Source organism: Trichosurus vulpecula, chromosome 5 (genome assembly GCF_011100635.1).
Source record: "Trichosurus vulpecula isolate mTriVul1 chromosome 5, mTriVul1.pri, whole genome shotgun sequence".
Classification (NCBI taxonomy): Eukaryota; Metazoa; Chordata; class Mammalia; order Diprotodontia; family Phalangeridae; genus Trichosurus; species Trichosurus vulpecula.
The window spans coordinates 177,223,249-177,246,131 of NC_050577.1; the positions used below are offsets into that span (position 1 = coordinate 177,223,249).

Below are 22,883 nucleotides of genomic sequence, written 5' to 3' on the forward strand. Positions count from 1 at the left end.
TTCTCCTCATTCTGCTCACTTCACTCAGCATCAGTTCATGTAAGTTTTACAGGTTTTTCTGAAATCTGCCCACTCATCATTTCTTATAGCACAATAACATTCCATTCCATTCATATACCACCACATGTTCAACCATTCCCCAATTGATGGCATCCCCTCAGTATCCAATTTTTTGCCATCACAAAAAGAGCTGCTATACATATTTTTGCACATGTGAGTCGTTTCCCTTTTTTTATGATTTCTTTGGAATATAGACCTAGTAGTGGTATTGCTGGATCAAAGAGTATGCATAGTTTCATAGCCCTTTGGGCATAGTTCCAAATTGTTCTCCAGAATGGTTGGATCAGTTCACAACTCTACCAACAATGTGTTAGTGTCCCAATTTTCCCACATCTTCTCCAACATTTATCATTTTCCTTTTCTGTCATATTGGCCAATTGGATGGGTGTGAGTTGATACCGCAGAGCTGTTTTAATTTGCATTTCCCTAATCAATAGTGATTTAGAGCATTTTTATATGACCATAGATAGTTTTAATTTCTTCATCTGAAAACTGCCCGTTCATATCCTTTAACCATTTATCAATTGAGGAATGACGTATAGGCTTATAAATTTGACTCAATTCTCTATATATTTTAGAAATGAGGCCTTTATCAGAAACACTGGTGATAAATATTTATGGTTTCCCTTAAAATACAATACTTACCTGGCAGGGGTGATCACAAAGGTGGTTTCCTCAGGGCAGGGCTCATCCATTGAACTCCTGTTGGACCAACAAACGTAGAGAACTTGACTGAATAGTTTGTGGTAGTTTGGGACTGTGTTTGTGCTCTCTCCTGAAAAAAAAATATCTAAATAGTTTTTAGGTCTTACTAAAACATGTTGATATTTTAGTAACAGTAAGAACATTTACATTTCTAAAAGAACATTTATGCCATGTCTTCCTGTGCCTCAGAGCAACAAAAAAGAGAATTAGAAAACAGCTATATATATAATTTTGTTCCTTGTGACAAGCAGTGCCACTAGATTCCATCTTTTAAAAAAATGTCATGTAGATGACAACACAATTATGTTTTATTGTGCCTGGTCAGGCACATGTTGACCTGGTCATAGTTGAAGAAAATACAATAAGACTCAGACTGGAAAATGTGAAAACTGATATACATCAGGTCGGCCTTGGGTGGGAGTTGTGAATGAATCTAAAGGAACACTTATTTTGGTCCCTGTCTTCTGACAGAACTCCCACGGAGGCAATGACTTCTTAGCCACTGAAGACTTTTGTAGCACCTTAACAAAGTATTATTCCCCCCACCCCTCCATAACCTCATTGCCTTGAGTCATTTGTACATTTCCATAGGAATTCTGGTGAAGTCTGACTCTTATGTAGCCTACAAGGAAGTGAGAAAAAGTATTCAAAACGTGGTTTTGTGTAACCCTATTTTATATACAAACTCTGTGGGCAGGAAGTGAACTCTGCAGCAGGTGTCTATCCTTTTGGAGAAATGAAGGCCTGTGAAAAACAGCTGTTAAGGACAAATCATTGAAAAATAGTATGGGTTCATGCAAGAGTGGGCAAAACACTGGATTAAAGTCTTCGAATACTTTTCTTCCAGGCTCCTGTGGGGTAGTAGATAGAGAGCAGGTTTTGGAACCATGAGGATTTGGGTTCAACCACTTTTCACATGGGCTGATTGTGTGACCCGGGGGAGGTAACTTAACCTCTTTGTCCTTTAGACAGCTCTAGTCTAAGGCAATAAGTTGCAGAGAAGGTGCCAACATGCTTTGGTAGATGGAGTTCCCTTACCTGGGAATTTCTTGTGTTAATGAAATCATAGGCCAGTTCCTATTCCCTATAGCTCTTTTATATTTCAAAAACTTATTTTACTATTATGAATGTTAATAATAACACTTCTAGAGCATTTGGATATTCACAAAACACTTTCCTAACAACAACCCTATGAGGTAGGCAATATTTAAGGTGCTTCTCTATCATCTGGTCTCTTAGAATTGATTTTTTTCCTTTTTATTTTATTTTTCAATTACCAGTTATTTATTTTTCTCTTCTTCCTGCCCCATTATTAATTTTGAAAAAAAAAAGAAAAACAAAACCCTTATAAAATAATATTCAATTGATTACAAAATCAATTCAATCATAGTGAAGCAAAACTAGTTCCCACTTTGTCCATGCTCCAAACTATATGTGTTGTTCTGGGTCTTGAATTCACCACCTCTCTGACAGAAGGTAAGTAGGGCTCTAGAATCATTCTTTGGTAATTGAATTGATCAGAATTCTTAAATCTTTCAAGGTTGTTCATCTTTACAATATTGATGTTGTATAAATTGTTCTCCTGGTTCTGCTCACTTCATTCTACATCAGTTCATACAAGTCTTCCTAGGTTTCCCGGAATCCATCCCTTTTGTCATATCTCATGCCATTATTCCATTACACTCATATATTCTAATTTGTTAAGCCGTTACTCACTTGATGAGCACATCCTTAGTTTTAGCTCTTTTCCACTATGAAAAGAGCTGCTAAAAATCTTTTTGTGTGTATAGACCTTTTAATTCTTTCTTTGGTGCCTCTGGGTCATAGACCTAGTAAAAGTCTAGTAGAGGTCTATTGTAGGGTCATAGACCTAGTAGAGGTGTATTGCTGGGTCAAAGGTATGCACAGTGTAGTGAGTTTGGGAACGTGGTACCAGATTGCTTTATGGAATATCTAGAACAGGGGTGGGGAGCCTGTGGCCTTGAGGCCACATGTGGCCTTGGGTATAGCTTTTTGACTCAGTCCAAGTTTTATAGAGCAAATCCTTTTATTGAGGGGATTTGTTCTGTGAAGTTTGGATTCAGTCAAAGGGCTGCACTTAAGGACCTAGAGGGTCACATGGGGCCTCAAGGCTGTAGGTTCCCCACCTCAGATCTATAATAATTCACAGCTCTACCATCAATCAATTAATGTGCCTATTTTACACAGTGTTTCCAACATGTGTCATTTTTGTCAATTTTTCCAAACTGTTGTGCATGAGATGGAACCTTGGAGTTGTTTTCATTTTAATTTATCTAGCTATTGGTGATTTGGAGCATTTTTTTCATATAGTTGTTGATAGCTTGGATCTCCTCTATTGAAACCTACCTATTCATATCATTTGGCCATTTATCACTTTGGGGAATGGAGCCTTCAGAATTGAAAGCTTGATTTCATGCCTCTTAAGTAAACCATTATAACTGAGACTTTAGTGTGTCATAATGGGCTAAAATGACCTTGTCCTCACTTTCAACCTCCCTACTTGCCTTCATTAGGTAAGCCAATAGCTCTTCATATAAATGCAGAAGTTCTGGAATTTGAAACCTGGAACTTTCAGAGATGTTCACACAACTCTTCTTCGGGAGTCCTCGAGACCAGGACAAAGGAAAACTGAGCAAATTTTGTTGTGCTGATGTTAGGCCTTTTTATTTAGGTTTGGCTTAAGGGGAGTTTAAGGACTTTTCTCTTCATTGTCCTCACCTCTATCATCCAAGTGATTTTTTATCAAAGTGTCTAATGGTATTATCTCTCTTCTTGATAAACTCCAGTCTCCTTATCATCTCTAAGATCAAATGTAAAATCCTATGTTTGGTATTCAAAACCCTTTCCTACCTTTCCAATCTTCCTATACCTTATTTACTCTCACATACTCTGCAATCAAGTAATACTGGATTCTTTGCTGTTCCTTGCACAAGAAAATTCATCTCCTGACTCTGGGCATTTTCATTAACTGTCCCCCATGCCTGGAATGTTCTCCCTCCTCATCTCCTCCTCTTGCCTTTCCTGGCTTTCTTTCAAGCTAAAATCCCATTCTCCACAAGAAGCTCTTCCTGATCCCCCTTAATGCCAGTGCCTTCCTTCTGTTGATCTTCTGTGGTTTATCCTTTACATATCTTGTTCGTACATAGTTATTTTTATGATGTCTTCTCTATTAGACTGTGAGGTCCTTGAAAGGAGAGACTGCCATTTGCCTTTCTTTGTATCTCTAGTGCTTATAGGCACAGTTCCTGGCATGTGGTAGCTACTTAATAAATGTTGGTTGATTGACTGCAATGGAACAAATACTGGCTTTGGAGTCAAAAGATCTTAGTTTGAATCCCACTAAGCCATGAGTTATCTATGTGAAATTGGGCAATTCACTTACCCAATCTGGGCCTCAATTTTCTCTTCTGTAAATGGAACAGGAAACGTTTAAGGCCTCTCCTAGCTCTAAATTGCTGACCCTAAATTGTTTAGCCTCTCTGGGCCTCAGTCTCGCAATCTGTGGAATGAGGTAGTTGCACTTAATGATCTCTAAAGTCCCTTCTTGCGGCAGATCTCATTCTAGATCTATGATCTTATAGCCAGCATTTTGGTCTCATATATATCATGGTTTATTCAATAGGGTACAGACTAAAATTTGGTAAAAACTTTGTAATGGCTTAACATGGACAAACTTTTGCCTACCCTAAGGCCTAAGACTAAGGTACAAACTATGCCTTGAGTTTGGTTGTGAAGTTGTCTTGGAATGTACAAGCATGGTACAAAAAACTTTGCAGACCCGAGTCTCTGATAAGGTTGTCAAGGGGGAAAAAGAACAGCAACAACATTCTAATCTTTGATTTGCTTTTATCAGGGTAGGCATATCCTGATCTTATAGGGTTATTGAGGCGTTTAAAAATTAGGTCCTCTGTAAAGAGCCAATGTCAGACAATAATAATACCAAATACTTTAATAATACCAAAAAATACCAAAATACTTTAAACCTGGAAGTATCCTGTATATGGTTTTCATTTTTCCAGAGCAAAGTGAACATTTTCTTTGAAGGAGAGGCCTAGTATAAACTTTGGAATCAAGGGAGTGCTTATCAAGTTTTCTCAACAGCTGGTTCTGACTTTTCCAACTTTTATGGCTTTGGAGTTTTATTCTCATAACCTAACATTAAGGATATGGGTTTTTGTTACTATTTTGAAAAGCAAGAGATCCTCCTGTCTTTATATTTTCTAGGCCTTTCTCTCCAGAGACATCTGCCACCTCCCACCATTCTTTTCCCCATCCACAAAAATTCCAAACAAAACATTCTAAAATCTTGGTTTATGCAATGAAGGAATTGTTTCTCTCCTCTATTATCTCTACTTTTCCCCTATAAGTGTGAAAGCAAATTATTAGGATAATCTTCAAAACTTACTATTTACAATATGAATCCCTAAAGAGAGAAATAAGTGTGATATAATGAATAATGAACCATCCTCAGAGACAAGACCTGGGTTCAAGACCTAACTCTGACATATGTGTGTGTGATACTGGGCCTGTTACCTACTTTCTTAGACTCCAAATACTCTTAAGTGTTTGAGAATGTGTCAGTTTGTATTAAAAGGAGTTCCCTTATACAGTATATTTTTTTCAGGTTTTAAAACTTTTTATTTGCATATTAAAAAAATTGTGCATTCCAATAATTAAAGTCATTTGAACAAAAAAAATGCACTCTGATTAACTGCATTTTACAGCTTGCCAGGACCTTGGTACAGCTTTGCATTTTATTATTACCTAGATTTCCACCTGGGTTCTTCTCTTCACCAAAATGCAAGCTCTTTTAAAAAAAATTTTTTTTTAATTCCACCAGGACCCAAACTAGCCAGGACAGGCAGATGGAAAGAGGCAGCTGGCTCGGCCTTCATTCAATTCAATGTCAGTAGTTCTTTATTCTTTTGATGTTGAAAGGGGCAGCAGAGTCATTTAAACTTTATCCAACCTCTTTATATCTTACAAAGTTAAACAGCTAAAAGAAGTAAAATTAAGAAGGCAATGCTTGTGGAATGTACAGTGCATATTGTCAGGGCAGATTTCATTATGATTCACCCCCTTGCTTCTCCTGTTCAATTGTTTTTTTTGAAGGCAGGGGGTTTTTCTCTTGTGTTTCTGTCTTCAATATAGACTTATCAAATTTCTGAATCTCAGCCACATCTGGTTTGTCAGACATTTTTGCAGATTAAGCAGTGATGGGCGGGGCGCACCAGTAAGTCAGATCTCCCAGGCGGCAGCTCTGAATTGTAGTGTAAGGAGAGCTGCACAGCACCTATATACTCCTTCCTATGCAAAAATAATAAATAAATAAATAAATCTCTTATACAGTATATTAATGAAATTACCTAAATATACCTAAATAATATCATCTAATTTATAGTCACTATAAACCACATGTAAATATTTTAGAAGATATGATTCAATGATACTGAAAAAATATTTTGTCATGTCATGTGTCCTGTTATTTTGGTTAAGAAAATATGGATACTGTATATATCTTAGTCAGTCTCCTACATAACTTATGACAGGACTTGGCATAGTATATGGCACAGAGTAGGTACAATAAATGTTTATTTTCTGACTGACTAAGGGAATTAGATTTGTCTGCTAGGCCTCAGCAGAGGGAACTAGGACCAGTGGATACAAGTTACAGGGATGCACATATGACTAGATATACTGAAGAATTTGTTAACAACTAGAGTTGTCCAATAATGGAACAAATTTTATTAGGAGGGAGTTGTGTAGAACCTTTGCTCTATTACTGAAGCTTTGAGCTCACTAGGATTGTGTTCAGTCTTGAGAGCTTTTCTCTTATCAACTAAATCTTTAGCTTTTGCTCCCAGCCAGGATTTCCCCTAGGAATACCAGAAGTTAGCTTGTGTCTGGATCTCCCCCTGCCAAAAAAGGAAAAAGACCCTTAGCTTCCATGTACACACAATGAATATGACTGGTTTTATTGAAGCTGGCAAGTGTCTATAACAGAGACCTAACACTATGCTCCTGTATTATGTAGCACTATCCTGGGTGAGCTTCACTTGTGAGAGGAAAGAACTCAGATTGCGAAGCAGTCAAGCAACCAACCATGCTGACTCACTTTCATCTCCCAAAGACCTCTACTCTCATTCTGACTTGTCCTGCTACTTTTGGTGTGGAAAAACACTTGGATTGCTAGGGAGATGAGTAATCCACTTCTATAGTGTTCTCCTCCTTACTCAGGGGCCTATGTCACTGCTCTAGGCTTATTGTACCACCTCGGGCTAAGCCTTTGCCCACATCAGGCAAAGAACCCAGGTTTGCCAGAGAGTCAACTCCCCTTCTTACTCCTGCACCATCCCCATAATTCATTGTGACTGTACAGACCTCCATCCAAGGAATGGGATTCATTTGTGTGGCCCCACTCTCCTCTATGTCCAACCTCCTTCTTCTGTGTCCCACTTCTATCTTACCAGATCTCCAGTCTTTAGAGTCTGTGATGTACTCGCTTTTAAAGGCGAAGTCCAATAGTGAAGCTCAGGCATATGAACTATGTGAACTCAATCATCAATGTGGTGTTGGTGAGACAACAATGAACTAGAACAAGGTAAAAATTAATGTCTTATCAAATAGTTGACTTTTCCCTGGGAATTTCACACCTTGCTCAGGAGAAAGTAGAGGACAAAGGGCTCCTCTTGGAGTATATTTGGGTACACTTACTACTTCTCCCTCAGTTAAAAAATTTGCAGTGCCTACAAATTACACCAGTGTACCTTTGGGCACCCTGGCCTGTTACCTTCCTTCTGGATCTCCCTCTGAAGAGACTGGATAGTATCAGGCAGCTCACTCAGTGCAGCATTGTCTTGCTTCCTGAATGTGTTCCTCAATATATTACTGTGACCAGCAGGTATTGCTATCTGGCAAGGTTATAAGGAAACAGAGAATAAGAGATACTCTTAGGGATCCCTAACTTTGGAATTTGGGGGCATAGTCATTCTTCCTCAACTATGCTTTCTTCCTCCCATAGGGCTGAGCTATACAGTCACAGTCGTATCATTCTACTGGACAAACTCTAAAAGAAAACAGTGGGGGTGAGGGGAGAGAGAAGACAACATGGGGCACACATTCTTCATCTCCCTTACCAGACCACCCTGGATACTTGGCTTATGGGTTTACCCTGAAGGGCAGAAGACTCGATTCCAATTTAAAATCTGCTCTTGGAAAATATGTAAGAAGTTGTTAATAAAAGAAAAATCAAAACCATCATATTCTCTCATTAGTTACAGCTCAGAGTCCACAAACTACAATAATAACAAAACCAAAACTGGCTATTTCAGACAGAGGCTTAGACCTCTGTCTTCCTTCCTCTGTAATAAATCCCAGCCATTTACTGGTTCCCTCTGTTGCAGTCCTTTGTTTGCAATTAAAAAAGATCACAGATCACATGATCTTTATGGTTGGTTGTAATTTTATATAAAAAACAGAGAATTAGAAATAGCTTTATGAAAAAAAAACCCAGTGTGTGGAAAATGCTTGCTGACAGTAGCTGAGGAGGAAGAGTAAGTTAAGAATTCATCTTCCTTTTTGCTGAGTTCAGCTACAGTCCAATCCATCTATAACCCTTCTCTTGGGAATTTGAAGAGATAGATCAGCAAGCAGAGAGGGAGAGAGCTCAAACTATCTTACTACCTTGGAAGGAGCTCCCATTCAAAGTGCCTCTTAGTAGTGTCCCTCTCTCCTGAATGTCCCACAGAAAGCCATCATGCTGTATTACAGCAACTGCTCGTCTTGGAACAACTACCATCAAGCTTTTCGGATCAAAGACCATTTTTCATTTCCCTGAGTCATCATTGCATTCCTAGAGGTTCAGTGCAATCTGTGAAATGTCAGCTCCCATAATGTATTTCTCTGTATCCCTTAGGCACTCATGTTAGATTTTGGTTGTCTAGAGAGTCGACAGCAGTGGACTCTCAGTGGCACTCTTGTCATAGTCTGTAGGAACTCCTCTCAAATAAAATCTTTTGATAGGATCCATACTTATCAATGAGTCTTTAATAACTCAGAACTAATGGTGGCCGCTCACCCGCAAAATACAATTGTATAATGTCCTTCTAGGTCCATGCTTTCCTTGATCGCAAAGGTCAGTTTAAAGTTAATTACTGCTGGTATAGAAAGCTTAGGTCCCAAATAAAGTCAATGATCCCAGAAAGTGCCCACAATATAACCAATACCAAAGTTTTAAATTCACATACACTGGGTTAAATCTTGGAGACTTCTCATTGTAAGGTGAGACTTCTTTCTAGCCACCCATATTTCTTTTCCTGCTTCTGGGTACAGCTCAATTCTAGGGTATCACTATAAAATTGGAAGACTGTAAAACCCAGGCAGAGTCCCACAAGAGAAGGAAGAGGAATTATTTTTGACAATTTATGGACTCAAATATGGGTTAAATATATCCTGTCTTATATTCATTGTTTTGTTAATCCTATTCCTTGCGTGGGAGCTAAAACTAAAGTCTATCTCTGTCAGGAGGTGGGTAGTATTTTTCATCATTGCTCCTCCAGAATCTTTGTTGATCACTGTACTGACCAGAGTTTGTGTCTTTCAAATGTGTTCCTTTTTACAACGTTATTATAGTATGAATTGCTTTCCTGGTCCTGCTCACTTCAATCTACATCAGTTCATACAAGTCTTCACAGGTTTCTCTGAAAACTTCTCCTTTATTATTTCTTATGGCATGAATTTATTCCACTATATTCATATACCATAATTTGTTCATCTGTTCCCCAATTAATGGGCACCCCCCCTTAATTTCCAGTGTCTTTTTTGCCACCATAAAAAGAAACAGCCCTTATTCTCATCTGCCACATAAAGAGCATAAATAGTAAGATAATTATAGTACTCACTGTAACAACAGCAAAACAAAGGTGTTTATGGAATACACAATGTATGCTCTTTACTGTACTGGGCATTATTAAAAATGAAATGAATTATAAGACACAGAGCCTACTCTTTGACAGCTTAGCCTAATTGGGAGGCAAGACATGCATATGAGACAACTAGAGAACAAAATAGAATCTGTGATAATGGAATTCAAATGAAATTCATAAGAAAGAAGGAACCAAATTAAGGGAACTATGGTGAGGTATTTCAGGAATAACTTCTGGACTTCATTAGGTTTTGTTGGCAGATTACTTTCTGGGGACTTAGAGAAGGGAGAATGGTGTTGGGTCAGTCAAGGATGTGTTCAAGCTGGCTCTGAGGGCCAATTATTGAATTTTCAGTGGGAACATTTACACCTCAGAAATCAGCAAATGCTATAAATTAGGGTTTGACTCATTGTTTTCTTGATTGGATAGACCCAAGAAAGTGTTAGTAGTGTAAATTAAACTTTAAAATTTGTTGTGGGAATTTTTCCTCCCCCAAAGAGCTGGTTGTTAAACACTTATCAGCATAGTACTGGATTCTAAGGCTACTGAATTGATAATTTTTAAAGGGTCTATATTTAATCACACAATTGAAACCCAATGATTATCTAGACCTAATAGAGTCTAGAGGCAGCACTTTGTTGAGCAGCTCAACTAATTTTTTTCTCTTTAGTCAGTTAGTAGTACTCTGCTAATCTCAGCAGTGTCTCTTTCTTCCCAACCTGCTTGATCACAGGCTCCTCTGTTACACTGCTAATTAACAGAAAGAAGAATAAAATGTATGAGACTATATTGTAGTGACATATGTATGTATTTTGTATTGTATTATGTATTCAAATGATCTGTGGTCTTATTAATTCAGTAGTTTCCTCTAGTAATGCAAATCCTAACCCTTCCATGCCTTCCTATTCTTCTTATCCCACTCTTGTCCATCTTCCAAAAATTCATCGCAGGCAGTCCACCCACTGTGCTGGAGGCCTTCTCTGCTTTCTTTCCCCATCATGAGGCTACCAGTGTGGTACTCTGGCCATCTACTTGTCATGACCAGCCACAAGAGATAATTGTATGAATTTGTTATTCAATCATTTTCAGTTGTGTCCAACTCTTTATGACCTCATTTGGGGTTTACTTAGCAAAGACAATGGAGTGGTTTCCTATTTCCCTCTCCAGCTCATTTTACAGATGAGGAAACTGAGGCAATCAGGGTTAAGTGACTTACCCAGGGTCACACAACTAGTAAGTGTCTGAGGCTGGATTTTCCTGACTCCAGGCCTGACACTCTATCCACTGTGCCACATAGCTGTCCCTAAGTGTATGAATAAATATTCTTAAATAATTAAGAACCACCCATGATTTATGCAGTGAGTGTGGACTAGCCTATTAGGGATAATCCTTGAAGCATGCACAGATATTTTCTGCCTACTTATAGTTCGATAAGGTAGAAACTTTGAGGAGCTGGTTTTCTAGCATGAATGACTTGGAGATGCTAAAAACATTCCGAAAAAACAGATGATACAGAATAGCTGAGTTGAAATATGAGCGTGTATACAAAAGGGATAGGCTATCTATCCCTCAGATTTCTTTCCTTGATGCTTTGACTGCCTGAGAGGAAAGGGTAGCTGGCCATGTGCCCTGAGCACATGCTACCTCTGTTTATTTTTTTTTTTCCTGATCTTAGGCAAATTAGTGTTTCGAGATGGGAGTGCCTAGTGAGCTTGCTAAATCCAGAGGTCCCATAAGGGTCCCACCAACAATTTGAGACAGTTAGCAGTGCAGCCCCCTGGATTAATAATGGTTGATGACATAGGAAATTCCAGTATATAAATGTGGAGAGACAGTCATCTAAGGCCTATGACAGCTTCAGGGGGTAACAGTTCTTGTGGCAGAAGGAAACGGTGGCTGTGGAGTCATCACTGGCACTGTCTCTTGGAACCCAATTTGACTGATGGCCCAATGGGGAGCAATACCTATTGGGAATTTCACAAGGACTCTACAAAGGGAGAAAAGGACTTCCAGGGCCAGGAGTCAGAAGTACCCTTTTTGCAAATGTGTTTGCTGTATTCCTCATGACCATTGTACTGTACTTTAAGGTTGAACCTACTCTCCCCAGAGACAAGGGGGAAGTGTGCCCCTACTTTGGGGGGATGATATTTAGTACCAATTGCTTATATTCTACATTTTCAGTAAATCTTTTTTCTAAAAGCTAATTGACATATACTGGCTAGCTGTTAATGAGGACTTGCAGGCCACATTACTAGAAACCCCATCTCCTCAGAATTATTCTTGAAACCACAAGAAAAATCAGAGTCAGCTTCCTTCTGGGGTCTCAACCTGCCAAAGCGAGTGGGAGTTGGGAGGGGGAGTAAACTACCCTAGAGAGGGTGTTACGCTAAAAAAAAAAATTTAAAAAATCACATAAACACTATCAAAGGTAGAGGTATATTTTGTAAGTCGGCATCTGGTAGAATGTAAGCCAGGCATCTCTATCACCCCTCCACAGTATGGCTTAATGCTTAAATAACTGATCGTTTGTTTCAGAAAGTGTAGGAAAAGAGACAAAGGGCCTATAATTTATTAAGTAGCTAGTTGTGAGAGGGGAGCTAGGTGATGTAGCAGATAGAGCGCCAGGCCTGATGTCAGGAAGACCTGAGTTCAAATCCAGCCTCAGACATTTACTAGCTGTGTGCTCCTGGACAAGTCACTTAACCTTGTTTGCCTCAGTTTCCTCATCTGTAAAATGAGCTGGAGAAGGAAATGGCAAATCACTCCAATATCTTTGCCAAGAAAGCCCCAAATGGAGCCATAGAGAGTTGGACATGACTGAACAATGATAATCACAAGAATCAGCTTGTAGGCAGTCAGCTTTTTCCCTCCTAAACTCAACTTTTTTTTTTCTAAACGGAAAAGAAATCATCTATCAGTTTAGTGGAGATGCAAGCATTGAGCCAATACTTATTTAATAAGCAAGTGAGAAGGAACGTGGCTCCCTTTATATACTCGGTATTCTAGCCAAACTTGAACATAGACCTCCCATTACAGAACCCCAGAATCATAGTATTTTAGAACTGGAAGGTATTGTACTTCAGTGGCTATCTAGTTCAATTTGTGGGGAAAAAATACCCACTATGAAATATCCAACAAGGGGAAGTCTAGTTTCTGCTTGAAGAATCCCTCAGTGAAGAGAACTCATTGCGTTCCAACACTGCTCCTTCTGCTTTCTGGAGAGCTCTGTCAGAAAGATTTTTGTAACATCAAGTATAAAGTTGCCTCCTTCCCAACTTCCACCACTGCTAGTTGTGCTCCCTAGGGTCAAACAGAACAAATCTAATCCTCCTTCCACAAGATAGCCCCTCATATACTTGAACACATTTATCATGTTCCCACTGAATCTTTTCTGCTGTAGGTTAACCATTCACTGATCCTTCTACCAACTCTCATATTGGCATGGATTCATGACTCTTCTAGATTCGTATTTGGCTATTTTGTTGATTAGAGCGCAAAAAAGTCTTTCTTTTGTTTCTCTCCACGTTGTATAAATTGTCCTCCTTGTTCTGCTCCCTTTAGTGTGAATCATTTCATACAAGCCTTCTCTGAATTCTCTGACTCAGATCCCAATAGAAAGTAAGCTCCATAAGGGCAGGAATTGTTTCGGTTTTGTGTTTGTAAGATGGCTTACGGTATGGTAGGTGCTCAATAGACATTAATTGATTGAACTGAATTGAATTTGTACTTCTCTATCCCCTTCTTCTTTGTCTTACAGTTATTTGGATATATAACTTCTCCTGTCTACTAAATTGTGAGCTCCCTGAAGACAGCCTCTTATTTCATCTTCATATTCCAGGACCTGGCACATTTCCTTGCAGACAGTTATGTATGAAATGAATTGAAACAGGGCTAATTTACCTTCCCATTTTTCATGACAAATGACTTGAATATTGCTAAATTTAAGCTAAATTTTCCAGAAATTAATCGATTTACCTCTTAATTTTGTATCAACACATTCTGCTTTTCTGGAAGTGCTTATATGAGAGTGGGTTGGTAGGTAAAAATCTATCAAGATACATTATTGAAGCTAAGTTTTCAATATTAGGGAGGCCCATATAGCCAAAATTCCTGGGTTGAATGTTGGATTAAAGGAAAGTAGGAGAGCTGTACACATGCTTGCATTTTCATCCTGTTTTTGGCCCAGGCCTTTTTGACAATTTATTCTATTGGCTAAGTCAAATCCACAGTCATCTATAAAGCACTTACTATATGCCAGACACTGTGCTAATTGCTGGAAATACAAATACAAGTAGAAAGACAATCCTGTCTCTCACTGAGCTTACATTCTAATGGGGAAGATGACGCATAAAAGGAAGCTGAAAAGGGGTGGGGTGGGCAAAGGTACTTGGCTGGGAGGAGGGAAGGGCAAGAATGGTAGAGGAAGTCTAAAGTACAGGCTAGAGAGGAATGAGACTGAGTTGTCCTGGGCACCATCTTTAAATGGAGGAGCCATCCAATCAGAGGGGAAGGACAATGATAATAAGAAAAATAAGAACAGCTAATATATGACTAACACTTACTATATGCCAGACACCATGCTAAAAGCTTCAAAGTTATCAGTTCACTTGAGCCTTACAACAATTTTTCTAGGTAGGATTTTCAAAGGAAATGAGAGGTTACAGCCTTGATGCCTCGATGTTAGGAATAGGGTAGGGAGCAGGGTCATGCACTGATGGGCTGCCTTAAGGAATTTCAGAAGCAGAGGGCTGGAGAGGGGAGGCCGCCAGTGTTAATGAAAAGCAGGCAATATAAACTATCTTTACGAACTTAAAGAAACAAATGACAAAGAAGCCAATAAAAGTCTTTGTGCGTTGAGGAAACCTTAGAAAAACATGGTGTTATGACTAGAACAATGGAGACAGGGTTTCAGGGCAAGTGTCCTGGTGACTGCATTCTTCCTGGTAAAAGGAGAGAAGTCAATCAGTAGGCATTTACTAAGTATCTGCTTTTTCAAAAGTAGTCTTCTAAAATTAGAGTTAGAAGATCTGAATTAAAATCCTCATATTGCCACTGTATCAGGCACAATGTGGGTCTGTGTGGCTTTAATGGAAGTAACTTATCTATCAGTTATTTTTGACAGATGAGGAAACTGAGGATGAGTGGCTTACCCAAGGACGGTGCATTTACTAGCCATGTGATTGTGAGTAATTCATGTAGGTTCTTTAAGTCTCAGTTTCCTTTTTTTTTCCCTAATGAGCAAAGTTGTTAGGAATAAAGAGCCTACATCTTCTTATTTCAGGGCATTGTTGTTGTTCAGTTGTTCAGTCATATCTGACTCTTTGTGACCCTGTGGACCATAGTATACTAATACTGTCCATGGGGTTTTCTTGGCAAAGACACTGGAGCGTTTTGCCATTTCCTTCTCCAGCTCATTTGACAGATGAGGAAACTGAGGCAAACAGCGTTAAGTGACTTCCCTAGTGTCACATAGCCAGTAAGTATCTGAGGCTAGATTTGAACTCCGGTCTTCTCAACTCCAAGCCCAGGGTTCTCTATCCACTGCACCACCTAGCTTCCTCAATTCAGGATATTAAGTACCCATTATTTTCCTGGGTTTGGCTCCCTTCAGTGATACAGATTACAATTGTACTAATGTGGTTTTTGTGAGTTAGTGCATCTGAAAAACTCATCCCCTGTGGCTAACTTGGTGGTGGGTCTTTTCTTGCTAAGCTAGTTGGTTATAGTCTTCTGGGCTAGAAACTGTAAAGCCATCTTTGACTTTTCAGTCTCTTCCCCTAAACCAATCTAAGTTTTGTTATTTCTTATTTCAGACTAGCTCTCAATTTTGTTCTTTTGGCTTTATTCATACTGTCTTCTCTAATACACACCTTTATCTTCCCACGCATAGGTTACTTCAACATACTTTTCTATTTCCAACCAATCCGTCCTACACTCTCTTTCCAAATTAATCCTTCTGGAACACTGCACTCATCAAATCATTCTCCTACTAAAGAATATACAATCACTCTCTATTGTTTGTTGTATCAAATCCAAAATACTTTGCCTGTCATTCAAGGACCTCTACTGTTCCAGGGGCCAAGATGGCCGAGTAAGCAGCAAGCCACTCTCACTTCCCATACTGACCTCTAAAAACCCAGAAAATATTGCCCTCAGGAAAAAACCTGGAACAGGGAAGCCAGCAGAAAGACGGGGTACAGCAGTCATTTAGCCCAGGAGGCTTGGGGGATTAACAATAAAAATTACAAGTAATAAAGGGCCATGGAAAGATAGACTAAAGATTAATTGGAAACTAAATAACCTAATCCTAAAGAATGAATGGGTCAAACAACAAATCACAGAAACAATGAATAACTTCATCCAAGAGAATGTAGCCAAAGTGGTTCTTAGGAGAAGGTTTATATCTCTTAATGCTTACATGAATAAAATAAAGAAAGAGGAGATTGATGAATTGGGCATGCAACAAAAAAGCTAGAAAAAAAGAACAAATTAAAAATCTCTATTTAAATACCAAATTAGAAATTCTGAAAAGGAGAGATTAATAAAATTGAAATTAAGAAAACTAGCAAGGATTTTTATCATTTAGTCCCACTCTATCTGTCCAAACATATTTCCAACTACTTCTCAAAATTTAATTTACACTCCAAGAAGGCTAGTTTTTCTAATTGTCCTCTGTACAAACAGTAGAGACATTCTGCTTCTGTTTTTGCTCATAGTCTTAACCTTAGATGGAAAACCCTCCACACTGATGTCTACTTGTTTTTCAAATCCATCATAAAAACTTCCACCATGGAATAGTAATAGTAATCCATATTCAAGATATAAAAAATGCTATGAAGTAAGTAATACAACTAGGATTTTCCTTATTTCATAGATGAAAAACTGAGGCTCACCAAAGTTGGGAGATTTGTCCATGGCTTCACAGCTACTGTCTGCCATAGGATTTGTTCTCATCTTTCCTTACTGATTTTTTTACTGATCTCTCCCTTCTCTGAACTTATAGTTAGTTTCATATAGTTTAGTGCTAAATTATTTCCTAATTGTTTCCTGTATGTTATTATTGTGTTATTAACTAGATTATTGTAAACTTTTTGAGGGAAAAGGACCATACCTTTCTATTGTATCCATGATGTTACTCAGCAAGGTGTTGGGCCCATAGAAGGTGCTTTGTAAGTCTGTGTTTATTTATTGTTATATAGTTATAAAGATGTATGATTACTCTAACCATGTTGGCCATTTAGCTACACACAGAGAACTGCTATAGGGCTACAATGGGCAATGGACAAAATAATGTGGCTAATTCAGAGTAACATATCACTATTCCTAGAAAAATTGCTGCTCTGAGCTGTTTGCCTGCTACTGATGGTGGGTAAATAGTATTACCCACAATGCAGGAACCAAAGCCCATTTGTCCTCAGGGTCTCCAGGGGGCAGATTGCTTTTTTTAAAAGTAGGCCAAGCAAATTTTATGCTGCCAGGATATAAAACACAGAGCACAGTTATAGAAGAAAACAACTGTTTCACAACATAAATATTTTTCTATCAAGCTTCAAACCCAAGGCACTTTTGGGCTTGGGGGTTGTGACTCCATTTATATTTCCTTCTATCTTCCCCATAACACACCATTTAATAACTTTTAATGAACAATGTATATCCTCAAGGAGGTCAATGATTGAAAAGAAAGGTCTTATATTTATTTGTGGCAGCGTTTTTCATAGTAGCAAAAACCCAAAGATAAATGCTCACTTATAAAATAATGACTAAACAAACTGATACATGAATACAATAGAACATTCTGGCACTACAAATGATGGGGAATGTGAAAAATATGGAGGAGCACAGGAAGACTTGTTTGAACTGATTCAATGTGAAATAAGCAGAGCCTGGAAAGAAATATACATGATAAGTAGAGAATATAAATGTAAAGAACAATAATAACAGCAAAACTGAAACTGAATCCTGTGAAATCAGACTGACCAAGCCTTGTCCTAAAGAAGAAGAGATATCAGATAGAGATATCTTTCTTTGCAGAGACGGGACTATGGGTGTGAAACGCTGCACATAATGTTGGATTTAGTTGGGGTGTTGGTGAATTTTGTTGAACTTGTTTTCCTCTTTTGTTATTCTTTATAATAAGGTGTGGCTCCCTGGAAGACGGAAGAGAGACAGATACGTTGGGAAATGGTATTAAAAAAAAAAGATACCAATAAAAATGAAAAAAAAAATCACAGAGTATTTACTTTGTGCCTAGAAAGAGACTGCTCAGTTCCTGTGCTAGATGTTCTGAAAATGTAGTTGAAGGAACATCTTGGTCCTACCTTTGATACAGGTAGAGCAGAAGGCCTCCTATGGTGTTTCAACCTTTTGTTTTGTTGTTAAATATACAATTTCCCCTAGTCTGTGGCTTAATATTATAATGCTTTTTTTTTTGAAACGTAGAACATTCATCCGAACATGGTTATAAAGTTTGTAGTGCTTTAAAATTTTATTAAAACACAAAAAGAATTACAACTATATGTATGTATTGTACCTGAATTTACTTTCACTTTTTTGATATTTCCCTTACTCTTAATCCTTTTATGGTAGGACTTATAATGAGTTTAGAGAAGATGGAAAGTGGCTGTTCTAAGCATTCTGAGAGAAGCATGTTTGTTATATGATGCTAGAGCAGCTCAATATAAAATTGCACCCATGCTTTCTGTCCCAGGGCAGGTAGGTTGTGCAGTGGATAAAGTGCCTGGTCTGGAGTCAGGAAGACTCATCTTCTTGAGTTCAAATCTGGTCTCAGATACTTAATAGCTGTGTGACCTTGGGCAAGTCACTTAACCATTTGCTTGAGTTCCTTATCTCTGTAAAATGAGCTGGAGAAGGAAATGGTAAACCGCTCCAGTATCTCTTCCAAGAAAACCTCAAATAGGGTCATGAAGAGTCAGACATGACAGGAAAACAACTGAACAACTAACTTCTGTCCTAAGCTGTTAAGAACAGAAAGAGTACATATGATCAAATGTTCCCCTAGTCAGGGCTAGTCATATTTGTATATATATATATAAAGTCATTGACTGTGGAAAGATTTGGGGTACGACCCACATGGTAGAATTTAAGGGTCATGGAAAAGCTCCCTTGTCCAAAATGTTTTCCTAGTAGACTGTTGATCCTTGAAGTCTCTCACTAGCCATTTCTTTGGGTTAAAGTGTGGAGTGTTTCCTATTAGCAAGCTATTTGGGAGCATAAAAACTTGGTCATTGAATGAAGTTTTCACGTTTTCTAGCAAAGCTCTGAGGGAAGAAGACAGAGGACATTTGGTTGAATGGAGGAGGCATATCTGAGGACTGGGGTATTTTTCCTGTTAGATAGATCCTAGTGAGTTGACATAATGCGAAGGCAGCTAGGGAGACTTGGGGGAGAAGAAGATACTGAAAGGCAGGATAGCAACATATTGGGGGGCAAGGGTTGTCCTGTGAAATGGGCGGGGGTGGGGTGAGTGGGAGGAACAAATATTGCTTACTTCCCAATTTTGCCTAGGGCTAACCTTGCTCCTTTTATGTATTTACAACATGATTTTTCCAGAGAAAAAATTGTATTGCATGTGGTAGTAGAGGCCGCCCAAACTCCAGGGGATGAATTCTTACCTCTATCACCATTGGAATGATGTATCTGGGAGAGAAGTAGGGAGATCTTCAACTCTTGGTAATTATGCAAGCATGTCATTTGGGTCCTCTTAAAGAAAAAGGTGGAATAAAAAGCTTGTTTTTGGGGCAGCGAGGTGGCACAGTGAATAGAGCACTGGCCCTGGAGTTAAGAGGTCCTGAGTTCAAATCTGACCTCAGACACTCAACGCTTATTAGCTATGTGACCTTGGGCAAGTCGCTTAATCCCAATTGCCTTGCCTTCCCCCTAAAAAAAAAAAAAAGCTTGTTTCCAATTTGTAGCATTTGGCGTTTTCACATTTGAGCAAACTGAGGTACAGAGAGGTTGGTGACTTGTCCAAGGTTACCCATTCAGTGTGGGAAGCAGGATTGTATCCTGGGCTTTTTTTTTTTAATGGGGCAGTTAGGAGGTGCAGAGGATACAGCACTGGCTAGAGTCACAAAGACCTGAGTTCAAATGTGTCCTCAGATACTTAATAGCTGTGTGACTCTGGCCAAGTCACATCACTTCTTTTTGCCTCTGTTTCTTCATCCTCAAAGTGAGGATAATAATAGGTCCTACTCATCCACACCCAGAGAAAGAATTATGGAGTCTGAATGCAGATTGAAGCAAACTATTTGCTCTTTCTTTTATTTCTTCCCTTTTGGTTTAGTTTCTTCTTTCTCATGGTTCACTCCATTGGCTATAATTCTTCTTTACAACTTGACAATTGTGTAAATAAGTTTAATGTGAAGGTATATATAGAACCTATATCAGATTACATGTCATTTTGGCAGGGAGGAGGGAGGAGAGAGAGGGGGAGAAAACTTGGAACTCAAAAATTTGTGGAACTGAGCATTGTAAACTAAAAATAAAAAATAATAGGTCCTACCTTACAGGGTTGTTATGAGAATCAAATGAGGTAATTATAAAGTGCTTGGCACATAGTAGGTGCTACAGAAATGTTAGCTGCTATTTTTATTATTGCTTTCCAACTCTATGCCGAGCATTCTACCCATTATATCATGATGCTTCTCATTTTCCTTTTCTATTTTAATCTCCTTTTTTTTTTTTTTTTTGCCCTAGACTTCTTTTTTATACAAAAGGGACTGGGATAGGGACGAGGGGTCTTACTTCATTGGCTCAGATGAGAAAATGGGTGAGAAAATACTGTCCACCAATGTAAGTCAGCCCCTTCTCTGCAACTTATGGCCTGAAAGAACTGCCTCTAAGAGACCTTAAGTGCTTGCAAAAAGTCACATAAGTGAGGAGTCAGAGGCAGCACTTGAAACCAGGTCTTCCTGGCTTTCATGCTAGCTCTCTTCATCACAACTACTGTTTCAGTTATTCGTGTTTCTGGGCAAAACATTTCAGTTCAGCATGGACATCCTGAATTTCCATTTTAGCTCTCATGTTGAAAATGAGAAATGTAGAAACTCCCATAGAATGGACATATCAATTGATAGAATGATCAAGCATTTTTATCAATTACTTATTCCTAGAAGCTATGCTTCTCTTAAGATTACATTAGCTTTTTTGGAGATGACATTACATTGCTGGCTCATATTGACCTTGTGGTTCAATAAAACCCCCAGATCTTTTTCAGATAAATGGCTGTTCAATTGTGCCCTTTTTCACTCTGCCCCCATTTTTTATTTGTAAAGGCACCCTATTGAACTTCTGTAAGACTCTATGCTTATCCTTATAAGGCTAAGAATATGGATAAAGATAAAGATGAATATTGAGGGTTAAAGACCTCCCCATTCCCCTTCCTGATGAAATTCTAATAAAATTGTTTTTTGTCTTTTGTTTTTTCCAAGATGACCAATGACATCACAGAGTGATATCTTGACTTGTGGATGAACTGGATTTAAGTGTGACTGAGCTGCACAAAATCGTCAGCCTCACTGTCTCTTCCAGAGCCATCAAAGTCCAAGACAAAGGTCAGGATGACTGGCAATGACCCCAGCATGCAGTGGATGACCTTGGTACTTTCAACATCTGAACAAGCTCTAAGCTCTCTACAGTGTCTGCTTCAGCCTCCTCCATGGCTATTGGAACAAATCGTTCTCATCTGTCCATTCCAGGAAGCAAAGTCTTCACATGCTTGGAGTACATAACCGCTAACTCACCAAGGAGTTTGAGGCCTGTCAGTTACCCTCAATCTGGTTTGGCCTGTCTGCTGAGAGGGTTTATCAGGGTGTGGCCACTACATGGTATGCTATAGCTTCTTGGAGCCCCAGGGGAGAGATGGATGCCTAGTAGACACCAAATGTGGATGAGCAGCACTGAAATGGGCTTGGCAAGCCCTCTCACCAGAGGTACCAGTCCTCCTTGAACACCCCATACACCCCACTGTAACAGTAATAGAGGCAAGAATCACTCCTCTGGAGTTTGTGTGGCCTCTGCTACCACATGCAATGCTACTCAAGAAAATCGCATCATGCATGTGTAAAAGGAACTCTATAAATGGGAGCAAGTCTAGCCCCATTCTACCCAGTTTTCCTGTTGGTAGAGCTGCAAACTGGTCCAATGATTCTGGAAGACAGTTTGGAATAACAGGACCCAAAAGTGGTTGGATGATCACTTGTTGGCTATGTGTTATAGTGGGGATTCTTTTTTGAATTAGCACAGTGCCAGGCATATAGTAGGCATTTAATAAATGCTTGTTGACTATAGGAGAAAATTTAAAGGAATTTCACAAAATTTATTAAAAAAAAAGACACATATACTACTACCTGTTATCCAATGTGTTAGCTTTCCTTGCCATCTTGTATCATCTGCAATTTGATAGGCATGCTGTTTATGCCTTTATCAAATTATTGACAAAAATGTTAAATAGCACAGTGCCAACCATAGTTCTCTGAGGCACTCCACCAGAGACCTTCTGCCAAGGTGAGATAATATTTGTAAAGCACTTAGCACTATGCCTGGCACACAGTAGGTATTTAATAAATGCTTGTTCCCTCTTTTCCACTCCCTTAAATGGACAGTGAGGCATTAATTATTATTCTTTGAGTCTGCTTCTGAATGTATCTCATTATATTTGGAATTGGCACCAGGCAGATCTGAGTCCAAATCCTGCTTCAGGCACTGACTAGTCGTATGAAATCTGAGCAAGTCCCTTGACCTCTTTAAGCTTTAGCTTCCTCAACTATAAAATGAGAAGACTAGACTCCATACCCTCTAAGGGCCCTTCCAGTTTTAAATCTGTGAGCCCATGACTTATCTCTTCCACAAGAATAGTTATGAGATGATTCATCAAATAATTTGATAAAATCTAGAGAAAGGATATTTACAGCATTTCCCTGAGCTACCCTGTCAAAAAAGGAAGTAAGGTTAGTTTGTCATCACCTGGTCTTCATGAAGCTATGTTAGTGCTTTGTAAATGAATTGGAGGTTAAAAGAAAACAGGTTCCAAGATCTGGGTAATATACAGAAGAACAAATATATTTATACAGTGGTGATATTTAGACTTTTAAAAAAATGATATCCTTCTCTTGTTACATCTGGATCCTGGGCTGCCTTGGAGAATCTGAGGCA

The 22,883-nt window shown here is 38.8% G+C and overlaps 1 protein-coding gene and 1 pseudogene across 1 annotated transcript; one reads left to right on the top strand and one right to left on the bottom strand.

The window, feature by feature from the left end:
- The first annotated feature begins 697 nt into the window (after positions 1-697).
- LOC118852495 lies at positions 698-838 on the top strand (annotated as a pseudogene).
- Positions 839-5,606: 4,768 nt separating this feature from the next.
- On the bottom strand, positions 5,607-6,036 carry LOC118851794 (thymosin beta-4-like). Its single transcript, XM_036761338.1, has one exon. The coding sequence runs from the start codon at positions 5,981-5,983 to the stop codon at positions 5,852-5,854; it is 132 nt and encodes a 43-aa protein (XP_036617233.1). The 5' UTR covers positions 5,984-6,036; the 3' UTR covers positions 5,607-5,851.
- Between the last annotated feature and the right edge of the window lie 16,847 nt (positions 6,037-22,883).